Source organism: Meles meles, chromosome 1, assembly GCF_922984935.1.
Source record: "Meles meles chromosome 1, mMelMel3.1 paternal haplotype, whole genome shotgun sequence".
In the NCBI taxonomy this organism is placed as follows: Eukaryota; Metazoa; Chordata; class Mammalia; order Carnivora; family Mustelidae; genus Meles; species Meles meles.
In genome coordinates, this window is record NC_060066.1 from 105,702,829 (window position 1) to 105,717,161 (window position 14,333).

Here is a 14,333-nt window from a genome sequence, read left to right on the forward strand (position 1 = left end):
GCAGAGAGAGTGTCTACTTTACCAACCACCAACAGAAAGTCTGGGCATTCAGTCACCAATGAGCTCCCCTTGCAGGCAACATTTTATAGACATTATCAAAAACTCATTGCTAGATTGCTAGAGCAATTAAGCATACCTTGTGTGACTCCACTGGAATAGAACTCTTGAAACATTGCTGATTTTGCTTTGTATTGTTTCACTATAATAAATTATAGCCCTGAGTTTGACTGACTAAATGCTGAGAGTCCTCGTAGTGAATTACCAAACTTCAACATGGACTTGGAGCTGATTCACCACATACTCAAAAAGCTTGATAAACTCCAAGCAGAAAACCACCTGTAGGCATATCACAATCACACTGCTTAAAAGAAGTGATAAAGAAGAAGTATTAAAAAATCAAGAATGAGAGGGGAACCTGGGTGGTTCAGACAGTTGAACAGCTGACTCTTGATTTCAGCTCAGGTCATCATGTAAAGGTCCCAGGACTGAGCTCTCTGCTCAGCACAAAGTCTGCTTGGAATTCTCTCTCTCCCTCTCCTGCCCCTCCCCACACCTCCTTCAAATAAATAAATCTTAAAAAGAAAAAATCAAGAATGAGAATAGCTTCAGGCTTCTTAATAGCAACTCTGGAACTAAAAGACAATAAAATAGTGCCTTCAAAATTCTGAAGAAAAATAATTTTTCACCTAAAATTCTATTTAAATTGCCATCCACTTATCAAAGTGTAATAAACTCATCTTCTGACATGCCATTTATCTTACATAAATCCTCTCTTTAAAGCTACTAGAAGAAGTCCTCAATCATACTGAGAATGAAAACCAAGAAAGAGGAAGACATGGAATCCAGGATAAAGTTGCTCTACCTTAGAAAGAAGTGAAGGGAATTACCAGAAAGATGGTGAAGAGAGATGTAAGGGTAGCTAAATCCACAAAGCAGAGAGGATGAGTTCAAATCAGAGGAGGTTGTGGGAATGAGCTCTCCAAAAAGACAAAACGGCTGGACTGCCTACTTTGCCTGAAAACCTTAACAGAAGAGCTAAACAATGGCAAAAAACATAGTTTTATTAACAATAAATAAAGTTAGGCAAACAAAAACCCAAAATAATTAACTCCAAGAAAAATGAAGAGTTGAAAAGGAAAAATAATCATAATTAATATTTACCTTAGTTATGAATATTATGCAATGCTAAAGACTAATCTAACCAAATCTTGATACATGTGTCCCGAGAGAATGGAGGAAAGGAAAATTTTTTCATTTTCATGTGTAGCAGGTGCAGGGAGTGGGTGAGGAGGAGTGTGGGTTACCCATGTTACCCATGAGGAGTGGGTTATCCATGTTACCCATGTTTATAAGCGCATTCTAAGCATGTTTTTTAGAGACAAGGAGATAAATAATGAAAGAATCACTAAGAGTCAAAAGTGACTGCCCTGGAAAAAGGAGTTAAAATGAAACACCAAAAGGCTATGATTAACAAATGTCATAACCAGAATTTTGAGACAACTGGTTCTTACCTTTACAAGCTCAGAGGGCCTCTCTTCACTAGTCGAAGAATGATTGCTTGAACAAGAAGCACAGTCTGATATTTCCACAACACTCTCACCATCTTCAAATTCATTATACTCACTAGTATCTTCCCTGTCACTGTCAATCTCCCAGTCAATAAACTGTAGTTCATCTAAAAAACACAATTTTAAACAATTGTATATACCCTTAATGTTTCTTAATCTATTTTCTTTATTCTCAGTAGTTAAAAACATCCATATTGCTGAGTAATTTTTAAAATATATATTAAAAGACTGTGAAAACTACACTTCTACTCTTATCTCTAGTCATCCTGTTACTCCTATCACCCATATTCCAATTCTCAGGTAATTACTTTTACTAGTTATTTTTGTATCTTTCTAGGGTTTTTCCAGCATGTTCAGGGAAATAAAATATAATTTTTTTCCTTCTTTCTGATACACTTTTTTTTTTAACTTCACAGAGGTTTTCTATATCAGTAATAGGGTATCCTCATTCTTTTCTACAACATAGTATTCCACTGCATAGCTGACCCACAGTTTATTTAATCAGTGTCCTTTAAAAAAAAAAAGATTTTATTTATTTATTTGACAGAGAGGCAGTGGGGGAGGGAATATGAGCAGGAGGAGTGGGAGAGGAGAAGTAGGCTTCCTGCCTAGCAGGAAGCCCGACAGGGGCTCAATCCCAGGACCTGAGCCAAAGACAGATGCTCAACAACTCAGCCACCCAGGGGCCCCTTTAATTAGTCTCTTGTTAACAGACTTCTTAAAAGAATTTTCACCTAAAACATTTTTTTATAGATTTTGCATCAAGTTTAAAAAAAAAAAAAAGGAAATTTAGTTTATAGTTTACTTTATAAGCATTGTTATCTAGGTGCTACTTTTGCAAAATTTAATTTGGAAGTTAAATTATTTTCATATATCAAATAACCAAATTTAATCTATTTTTAAAGAAATAAAAGTAGCTATTAGGGGTAAATTAATCTCTGAGGTATCTCTGAGGCATGTAAGATAAACCTTTCCTATAGTACAAAGCCCAAGTATTCCCTCACAGCTACCTCAGCAACTAAGAGGGCTAGTAAGATATCTTGACCCTATTTCAGAGGTATACTAGCAACAATCTTATTTCCAGATAGAAGTAATATTAAAAATAAAATAACTTACTAGCTTTAATACCTGAAAGGGAATTCAAAATAAAACCAAAAAAAAAAAAAAAAGAAAAGAAAAGAAAAGACAAATTTAAGCTACAAGTATGGAATAAAGCAAAGAAAAATGTAAGTCTTCTTTTTTCTGATACCATTGTTCCAGAAGATGAAAGTCCACTATAGTGATTATAAAAGACTGGAGGTCAGACTAGTCTGGGAGAAGTAGACATATAATGGCAGTAAAATAACTGCAGCAACCACTCTTACCATTAGAGAATGGCAGGGAAATACCACACGTAACAACACATTTACTCATGGAAGCCAGGCAGTGGAACATATAAATTCTGCAGGTTGCTGAAGCATCACAGCAGAAAGCCAAGGGAAAGGCAGAGCTCTGAGGAATGCAAGTGCCCCCAGAGCCATTGTACTTTTATAGCATTTGTCCATTTGTTCCTCATTCATTCAGTAAAAGCAGTGCTACAGAAGGCCTACTACATCATTCTAGACATTTAAAACACTAAAACAAACAAACATAGAACATAATACAGAACACTGTTCCTACCCTGGAGAAGCCCATCGATGAATAACACTTATACTGCAGCTTTTGACTGCTATAAAATGATATACCACAACCCAAACTAATAAGACCGTTCATTCTTCACAATAATTTTATGAAGCAGGCAAGACAATTACTGATGAAGAAACTGAGTCTCCAAAAATTTAAGAATCTTTTTCAAAGTTATAAAAAAAGACAAATGGAGGGGAATATTTTTTTTAAAAGAAGATTTTGACAATTTAAATTCAGGGCTCTTCCCTCTCAATCACAATTCTGGGCCTTAAGGCCCAGAGACTCTAATCCAATATAAGTAGAAGGAGGTCTAGGTATATTGTGTTTAAAACTCACTTGGTAGATGGAGAGGAGAAGGGAGTTCAGGGAAATTGGAGGGGGAGACGAATCATGAGAGACTATGGACTCTGAAAACAATCTCAGGGTTTGTGGTGGGGGGGTGGTTGGGAGGTTGGGTGAGCCTGATGATGGGTATTATGGAGGGAACATATTGCACGGAGCACTGGGCGTGGTGCATAAACAATGAATTCTGGAACAATAAAAAGAAATTTAAAAAAAAGAAAAAAAAAAAACTCACCTGGTAATTCTGATAAGAAGCCAAGTCTCCTAAGCACCAGAACAGTGTTAAAGCACACAGCACTGAAGTTAGACATCCCTAACTATAAATATTAATTGGCACACTTGTTAACTATGTTACTCTGGGTAAGCGATTTGACTTCTCTGAGTCCCAAATTCCTTCTGTAAAATGAGGGTACTCAGCTCACAAGATATAGAAGATATAGTAGATAAAAAAGAAAATAACATACATTATATCCAGCCAAGTGTCTTGAGGTAAAACAAGAAACTGATAAACAGTAATTAAAGTTAAAAAGTAGTGAGACGAGGAGACGGAAAAGGAACAGAGAAGAGAAAGATAAGCCAGCAGTTAAACACATGATTAGATACACTCAAAGGGATCATGTACTTGTTACCTAATAGTCAACTTGCTTAAGAAAAGTCAACAATTTGTTAACACATTTCAAAGTAATTAGCTCAAAGCACCTTTCCATTCTTAGAATTTTGAAAACTGCTATGTCTTCTAATAGAGAAAGACATAGACAATTTTTAATAGCAGTTTTAATGAGATGGACTTCACATAGCATACTATTAACCAACAAAAAAACATAGTTTTTAATAACAAAATGTTCTTAGATGTGTAAAGACCAAAAGTTACCAAACAACAAATTTCATGTCATATGGTTGAATTAATAAAATAAAATAATTAAAAAATAAAATAAAATGAGCTTATGTATAACCTTAAAATATCACCTTACCTGTTTATTACTAGAATGTGAACTGACAGTTACCAAGATGGCATACAAAGTGGCCAAAGATATATATAATCCCTTTCCACAGGGTTTGTCTGTATAAACATAACCTTAACCAAGTAACCAACTCATATAAAGGTTATTTTGAAAGCATTAAGAATTCTAAGTACTCTAGATGAGCTATATACTTTAAAAACTATAAAAAGACATGATTTTCCTAATTCTAAGTCTACGGTTCTCAACTCAGGATGATTCTGCCCTTCTGCGGACATCTGACAACAACTGGAGACATTTTTGGCTGTGACAACTGAAACTAGGGGAGGGATGCCTGGATGGCTCAGTCAGTTAAGCACCTGCCTTCAGCTCAGGTCATGATCCCAGAGTCCCGGGACTGAGTCCTACCTACATCAGTTGGGAGCCTTTTCCTCCTGTCTGCCACTCCCCCTACTTGTGTGTACGCACACACTTTCTCTCTCTCTAACAAATAAATGAATAAAATCTTAAACAACAACAACAACTGGGGCTGGCAGAGCTGTCACTAGTAAATGGAGGCCAGAGATGCTGCTAAACATCCTATGCTGCACAGGAAAGCCCCCTCTTCCACACAAAGAGTTTTCTGGCCCCAAATGGCATTAGTGACAAGTTTGGGAAACCTTGTTTTAAACTGTCAAAAACAGGGGCCAAAATGTCAGAGAAGCAGGGGACCCTATTACAACCAGTCCCCTGAATTAAGCTGGATATCTACCAGACCACTCTGAACATCCATGAAATCAGCCTGAAAAGTAAGAAGATCTATCAGGATCTATACCAACAGAATATCTCCAGTGGCTGGTTTCGAAGTATGAAGCAGGGAGCCATGATTCTGTGGGCAGATACAAGATGATAAACTAAAAGGGGAGGGAGCTACCAAAAGCAATGTTGCTGGGAAGGTGAAATAACACAGGAGCCCAAAAGCATCCCATGCTGGGGACATGGCACAGACTCACAGACTCGCAGACTGGTAGCCTCGGGGAAAGGCCTTTAGGGCAGCCCTCCAGACTGAAACCTGGAGCTCTGGAGGCAGACGTGTGAACTGGAGGCAGCTGGTGGTTTCAGAAGCACAAAGGGCACAGACGTGCCTGAACCTGGAAGTGAGCGCTAGGAGTGCTGCTGTGGGGCACATAACCCAGGACGCTGGGGTTTTCAGCAGCAACGACAAAAACAGAGACACTGTGGCCTTTAGGGCTTTCTGGAGAACAGACTGTGATCTCTCTGTTCTGAGACAGAAGACTGGATACAGTCACTTCTGCTCTGACAGAAAACAAAAGCCCCCCTAAAACCAGTTTTCACTAAGCCCATATCCCCCACAGGGGGCAGGGCAATTCTGCCCAAACAGGTTTGCCTGAGTAACAGTGCAGCAGGACCTTCCCCCAGAAGACAGGCTGAAAGAACAAGAGGCTAACAACCTTAGGGTCCCTATAAAACAGGTGCATCTTGCTTGAGTTGTGGTCAATACTTTGAACTCTGTACATTTTTTCAACCACCCTTGACCAGAATGACTAGGAGGAGGAATCCCCAACACAGGAAAAATTCAGAGACTGTGACCTCTGCAACAGAATTAAAGGATATGGATATAAGCAAGACGTCAGAAATAGACTTCAGGTTAACAGTTATGCAGACAATAGCTAGGTTGGAGAAAAACACTAATGACAACACAGATTCTCTAAGGGCAGAAGTGAGAGCTGATCTGGCAGAATTTTAGAATGCCATCAATGAGATCCAATCTAATCTAGATACTCTAACAACTGGGGTACATGAGGCAGAAGAAAATTAGTGATCTAGAAGACAAACTAATAGAAAAGAAGGATCAGGAAGAGGCCTGAAACAAACAACTTAGAGTCCATGAAAACAGAATTAGAGAAAAAAACGACACCATGAAATGTTCCAATGTCAGAATAATTGGGATTCCTGAGGGGCTGGAGAGAGTGAGAGGACTAGAAGATATATTTGAGCAAATCATACCTGCAAACTTCCCTAATCTAAGGAATGGAACAATTGTTCATGTCATAGAGGCAGAGAGAACACCTCCCAAGATCAAGGAGGGCAGATGGACCCCCAGGCATGTGATACTGAAACTCGTGAACCTTAAAGCAGGTAAAACATCTTAAGGTCAGCTAGGAGGAAGAGATTTCTTACGTACAGAGGGAGGATCATCAAAATAACATCAGACATGTCCACAGAAATCTGGCAAGCCAGAAAGGGCTGACAAGATATATTCAGGATACTAAATGAGAAGAACATGAAGCCAAGAATACTCTACCCAGCAAGACTGTCATTTAGTTGGACAGAGACGGATGGATAGATGGATGGAGAGAGAAAGGGTTTCTAAGACCAGCAAAAACTGAAGGAATATGTGACCACTAACCCAGCCCTGAAAGAAATGCTAAGGGGAGTTCTATAAGAGAAGAAAGACCCCAAGAGTGATGTAGAACAAAAATTACAGAGACAATCTATAGAAACAAGACCCTTACAGGAAACATGATGACAATAAAAATGTATCTTTCAATAATCACGCTCAAGGTGAATGGCCTAAATGCGCCCATAAAATGGCACAGGGTTGTAGACTGGATAAAAAGACAGGAACCATCCATACACTGACTACAAGAGACTCATTTTGAACCTAAAGATACATCCAGACTGAAAGTGAAGGGATGGAAAACCATCTCTCTTTCATGCTAATGGACTGCAAAAGAAAGCTGGGGTAGCAATCCTCATATCTGACAAATTAAATTTTCAGATAAAGACTGCAATCAGAGATACAGAAGGACACTATATCATTCTTAAGGGGTCTATCCAACAAGATCTCACAATTGCAAATATCTATGCCCCCAATATGGGAGCAGCCAACTACATAAGCCAACTGTTAATCAAAATAAAGAGACATACTGATAACAATACGTTAATTGTAGGGGATCTTAACAGTCCACTCTTAGCAACAGGCAGATTATCTAAGCAGAATATCCACAAAGAAACAAGAGATTTGATGGACCTCAAAGAAATTTACAGAACATTCCACCCTAAAATAACAAGATACTCATTCCTCTCGAGCACACATGGAACTTTCTCCAGAATACACCACATACTGGGTCACATCAGGGCTCAACCGATACCAAAAGACTGAGATTATTCCCTGCATATTCTCAGACCACAGTGCTTTGAAACTGGAACTCAATCACAAGAAAAAATCTGGAAGAAATTCAAACACTTGGAAACTAAGGACCATCTACTCAAGAACATTTGGGTCAACCAGGAAGTCAAAGAACTTAAAACAATTCATGGAAACCAATGACAACGAAAACACATTGGTCCAAAACCTATGGGATATGGCAAGGGTGTTCCTAACAGGGAAATACATGGCCATCCAAGCCTCACTCAAAAAAAATAGAAAAATCCCGAACACTAACTCTCTTTATACCTTAAAGAACTGGAGAATCAGCAACAAATTAAGGCTAACCCACTCACGAGAAGGGAAATAATTAAGAACAGAGCAGAGATCAGTGAATTAGAAACCAGAGATATAACAGAGCACATCAACAAAACTAGAAGCCAGTTCTCTGAAAGAATTAATAAGATCGAAAAAGCACTGGCCAAAGTAATCCAAAAGAAAAGAGAAAGGACCCAAAGTAATAAAATTATGAATGAAAGAGGGGAGATCACGATTAACCCCCAGGAAATAGAAACAATCATCAGAAATTATTATCAACGGTTATAAATTAATAAAATTTATTATTAATATAAATTAAGCAACCTAGAAGAAATGGATGCATTCCTATAAACCTATAAACTTCCAAGACTGAAACAGGAAGAAATTGGCAACCTGAACAGACAATCTCGTTACTAGTTATTTAACTAGTAACAAGATTGAAGCAGTGATCAAAACCTCCAAAAAAACAAGAGTCCAGGACCTGATGGATTCCCTGGGGAATTTTACCAAACATTCAAAGAAGAAATAATACCTACTGTCCTGAATCTGTTTCAAAAAATAGAAACAGAAGGAAAACTTGTAGACCCTTTCTATGAGGCCAGCATTACCTTGATCCCCAAATCAACCAAAGACCCCATCAAAAAGGAGAATTTCAGACCAGTACCCCTGATGAATATGATGCTAAGATTCTCAACAAGATCCTAGCTAACAGGATCCAGCAATATATTAAAAAGAATATCCACCATGACCAGGTGGGATTTATACCTGGGAATGCAAGGGTGGTTCAACATTCACAAATCAATCAATGTGACAGAACAAATTAATAAGAGAAGAGAAAAGAACCACATGGTTCTCTCAATTGATGCAGAAAAAGCATTTGACAAGATACAGTTCCCTTTCTGGACTAAAACTCCTCAAAATAGAGGGATAGAGGGAACATTCCTCAGTTTCATAAAATCCCATCTATGAAAAACACACAGCAAATATCATTCTCAATGGGGAAAAGCTAACAGCCTTTCCCTTAAGATTAGGAACATGACAAGGATGTTCACTCTCAGCACTATTGTTCAACATAGTACTTGAAGTCCTAGCCACAGCAATCAAACACTAAAAAGAAATAAAAGTTACTCAAACTGGAAAAGCAGAAGTCAAACTCTCTCTCTTCACAGATGACATGATACTTTATGTGGAAAACTGGAAGATTCTACCTCCAAATTACTAGAACTCATACAGCAATTCAGTAATGTGGCAGGATACAAAAATCAATGCACAGAAATTAGTTGCTTTCTTATACACTAACAATGAAACTGTAGAAAGAGAAATATAGAGAATCAATTCCATTTACAATAGCACAAAAACCATAGGATACCTTGGAAACCCTAACCAAAAAAGTAAAGGATCTATACTCTAGAACTACAGAATACTCATGAAAGAAATTGAAGAAGAAACAAAAAGATGGAAAAATATTCCATGCTCATGGATCAGAAGAATAAACATTGCTAAAATGTGTATGTTGCACAAAGCAATCTATACTTTCAAGCCATCCCAATCAAAATACCATCGGCAATTTTCAAAGTGCTAGAACAAATAATCCAAAAGTGTTTATGGAACCAGAAATGACCCCAAATCACCAAGGAAATGTTGAAAAAGAGAAATAAAGCTGGGGACATCACATTGCCTGATTTCAAGCTATATTACAAATCTGTGACCATGAAGTCAGCATGGTACTGGCACAAAAACTGACACCTAGACCAAAGGAACAGAGTAGAGAGCCCAGATATGGACCCTCAATCCTATGGTCAAATAATCTTCTACAAAGCAGGAAAAAATATCCAATAGAAACAAGACAGTCTCTTCAATAAATGGTGCTGGAGAAATTGGACAGCTATATACAGAAAAATGAAATTCGACCATTTTCTTATACCATACACAAAGATAAACTCTAAATGGATGAAAGACCTCAATGTGAGATAGGAATCCATCAGTATTCTAGAGGCAAACATAGATAGTAACCTCTTCAACATCTGTCACAGTAACTTCTTTCAAGACACGTCTCCAAAGGCGTGTTTTTGTTTCCAAAGGAAACAAAAGCAAAAATGAACAGTTGGGACTTCATCAAGATCAAAAGCTTCTGCACAGCAAAGGAAACAGTCAACAAAACAAAGAGGCAACCCATGAAATGGGAGAAGATATTTGCAAATGACACTACAGAGAAAGGGTTGATATCCAAGATCTATGAAGAACTTCTCAAACTCAACACCCAAAAACAAATAATCAAATCAAAAAATGGGCAGAAGACATGAATAGATACTTCTCCAATAAAGACATACAAATAGCTAACAGAAACATGAAAAAATATTCATCATCAGCCACGTTGAGATACCACCTTATATCAGTTATAATGGCAAAAATCGACAAGGCAAGAAACAACAAATGCTGGAGAGGATCTGGAGAAAGGGGAACCCTATTACACTACTGGTGGGAATGCAAGTTGGTGCAGACACTGGAAAACAGTGTGGAGGTTCCTAAAAAAAAAAAAAATTTTGACCCAGCAATTGTACTACTATTGGGGTTTACCCCAAAGATACAGATATAGTGAAAAGAAGGGGCACAGGTACCCCAATGTTCATAGCAGCAATATCCACAATAGCCAAACTGTGGAAAGAGCCAAGATGCCCTTCAACAGACGAATGGATAAAGAAGATGTGGTCCATATATACAATGGAATATAACTCAGCTATCAGAAATTATGAATATCCAAATTTTGCATCAACATGGATTGGACTGGAGGAGATTATGCTGAGTATAATAAGTCAAGCAGAGAAAGTCAATTATCGTATGGTTTCCCTTACTTGTGGAACATAAGGAATAGCATGGAGGACATTAAGAGAAGGAAGGGAAAAATGAAGCACGGGGAATTGGAGGGGGAGACGAACCATGAGAGACTATGGACTTCGAGAAACAAACTGAGGGTTTTAGAAGGGAGGGGGTTAGGGAGATGGGTTGGCCTGGAGCACTGGGTGTTATATGTAAACAGTGAATCTGGAACACTACATCAAAAACTAATGACGTACAGTAAGGTGACTAACATAACACAATAAAAATTTAATAAAAAAATAAAATACACTGTCAAAAACACAATACAATATAAAATGTCATCAAAACAGAAATGTGTATTATATTTCTACCACTCATTTACTATCATAGTATTTACCAAAACCTCATCAGCAAGGGGCGATATAGGTACAACACTATACAGCAGAGAACCCAAGTGGAATACCAACCAATTCTACTGCTCAAACTTAAGTTGTTAGCTATAAAAGTAATACTTGTAAAAGTTAGCTCTTAGAGTTGTTGTGAAAAATACTAAATAAGAAAATGTTTATAAAGGGCTGAACATAGAGGAAAAGACTCAGTATGGTCCTCACTAATAATGTTAGAAAAGAAATGAAGTTTTTTCCAATACTGAGCCCAATATAAAACAGAAAGAGGATTTCTTATCAAATTATCAATTTACCTTTACTGGCCCCATCTTCCGGACATGAAATATTCCTGTTCCTGGTACAAAACCTGTCTATTCCAGAACCATGTCCATTATATCTCTGTGACTTAATAACTGTTGTATCCTCATCAGACAGATCACTTTCACTGGAACTCCATGTTATATCTTTTAGCTCACTGGTACTCTTAGATGCAGCACTTTCTGTTAAAGAGAAAGAAAATGTATAAACACATTCAACTCATACAGTTATTTGCCAGAATTAAATTTTATACATGTTACTCTGTCAAAGTCACAAATAACAAAATTCTGATGATAGTGAAAGCCATGTCTTAGATCAGCCTGTGTAAAGTTCTATGTGGAACCCAAGATTCTTTGAATCAAAACCAAATTTATGAAGAAATAAGAACTAATTAAGTTTAAAAAAAAAAAAGGAAAATGAGTAAAATGAGTATAGCACAAATGAAAATTCAAAAAAAATAACCTTGAACTAATTATACAACTATAACTTTCTAGAATATTTGGTGAAACTAAAAGAACAAGACAAAACACAAAACAACCATATAACCAGTATTTATGTACAAGAGAAATGCTTCTGTGTGTCTCCTGTATCATATTAGGAGTCCTACTAGCCACAATGTGTTTAAAAACACTTAATAAACTCTTTTAACTAAATTTGTCATTTTGAGGTAATAGTAGATCCACATAGAGTTGTAAAAAAAAAAAAACAATAGATTGAGCCTTTGTATGCTTTATCCAATTCCTTCAATGGTAACAATCTGCAAAACTATAGTGTAACACCACAACTAGAATACTGATTCTGATACCTAGAAGACACAAAACAATTCCATCACCATGAGAATACCTTGCATTACTTTTATAAAGTCACATCTTAGCCACCCTCCTTACCCAATTCTCAACGTCTAGCAACAAATTAGCTTTGCATTTTTGTAATTTTGTCATTTCAAGATTGATATATAAATGGAATCATACTATGTGACACTTCAGGATTGGCTTCTTTTACTCAGCATAATTCCTTTGACATTCATCCAAGTTGTTCTGTGTATCAACACTTTCCACTACTAAGTATTATTACATGACATATATACCATAGTTTATCCATTCACCCACTAAAGGGTATCTGTGCTGTTTCTAGTTTGGGGCTATTGCAAATAAAGCTGCTATGAATATTGCACACGGGGTTTTATGTAAAAGTAATTTTCATTCTCTGGGATAAATGTCAAAGGGCAATTGCCAGATTGTGTGGTAATTGCACGTTTAGTCTTATAAACTGCCAAACTTTTCCAGAGTGGCTGTACCATTTTACAATCCTATCAGTAACGTATCAGTTTCTCCATATCACTGACAGCATTTCGGTGTTGTCACCATTTTTTACTTTGTCATTCTAATAGGAAACCTAGAAAGAATGGGGCTACTCCATCTTGATGTAACAGGAAGTTGAGAGGAAACTTTACTAACAGTGATCAGAAAAGGAATACACACCTAAAAAAAAAATAAAATTTTCTGCTTATGTTTACAATTTAGTTACAATGCTAAAACTTAAAAAAGTATCTTAGACATATTTCAATGAGATTAAGAGGTCAGATATTATAATTCAAGTTCTATAGTAGAGGAAATAGGCTAAGAAGTTAAATAGTTTCATTCAATACATATTTACATAACAACTGATAAAGTAAGTCTTAAGGAAACAGAAAAATAAGAAAACTTCTCTCTCAAAGAATACATGGTCTAAAACACAAATCAATAAAAAGAAAAATTAACTATTAAATTCGAGGTATGTCACACTATAATAGTGGCACAAAAAAACCAAGTGCTCCAATATATGTTCATCAGGAAAACAGATTCACTGACAAAATGAAGTCTGAAAAAACAGCACTTACAAAGGCACAAAAGCATTAAATAATCATAAACATTTACTAAACACATACTTGGTGCCTTGAACATCCAGAATTACTAAACTTGTCTACCTTCAAAACATAAAATTAAAAATAAACTAAACTTCATCCATATTGATTTAAATAGCTAATAAAAACTAAGCTGTGTATTTACTTACAAAAGATATTATCATATCAGTCCCTTTTTATTATTATGCATCTGGAAGAGTAAACTGAAAAGGAAAGAGTGGAATATGACAGAAGGAGAGAATGTTTGTATCCCTTAAAATTCACAGTTCTGGGGCACATGGGTGGCTCAATTGTTAAGCATCTGCCTTTGCTCAGATCATGATCCCAGAGTCTGGTCAGGCAGGGCTCCTAGCTCAGCAAGGAGCCTGCTTCTCCCTCTCCCACTCCCCCTGCTTGTATTCCTCTCTTGCTCTCTCTCTCTCTGTCAAATAAATAAATGAAGCTTAGGAAAAAAAATTCACAGTGCTGAAACTTAGTCCCCAGTATGTGGTATTAAGAGGTAGGGACTCTGGAGGTGATTAGGTCATGAGGGTGGAGCCCTTATGGAATTAGTGATCTATATAAGAAGCTCCCAGAGAGATTCCTGGCCCCTTCCTCCATGTAAGTTGACAGAAGATGGTAGAGTCTTAAGCCTGGAAGTGAGTCTTCATCACACACTGAATATTCTGATATTATTATATGTATATTATATTCTGAATATTCTGGACCAATTTCTGCCATTTATAAGCTACTTAGTCTATGGTATTATTGGTCTATTACTGGTCTATTGGTCTATTAGTGTGATCAGACTAAGACAGGAAGGAAGGAAAGTTATCACTACTTTCAGATTATATAATGACTTCATGGAATTCATAATCCATGAATTACATATTTACATAATATATGCAGATAAAACCACTACCAGGA

General features: G+C 36.9%; 1 protein-coding gene across 5 annotated transcripts in view; it reads right to left on the minus strand.

Annotated features, from left to right (window-relative positions):
• SPIDR (scaffold protein involved in DNA repair) overlaps positions 1-14,333 on the minus strand; it is a 600,140-nt gene that overhangs the window by 473,357 nt on the left and 112,450 nt on the right. For all 5 annotated transcript variants that reach the window (XM_046007112.1, XM_046007104.1, XM_046007094.1 and 2 more), the window contains 2 exons: positions 11,521-11,706; positions 1,512-1,675 (listed from right to left, as the gene is read on the minus strand). In XM_046007112.1, the coding sequence (XP_045863068.1) occupies positions 1,512-1,675; positions 11,521-11,706 (350 nt within the window). The remainder of the gene's footprint in view (positions 1-1,511; positions 1,676-11,520; positions 11,707-14,333) is intronic.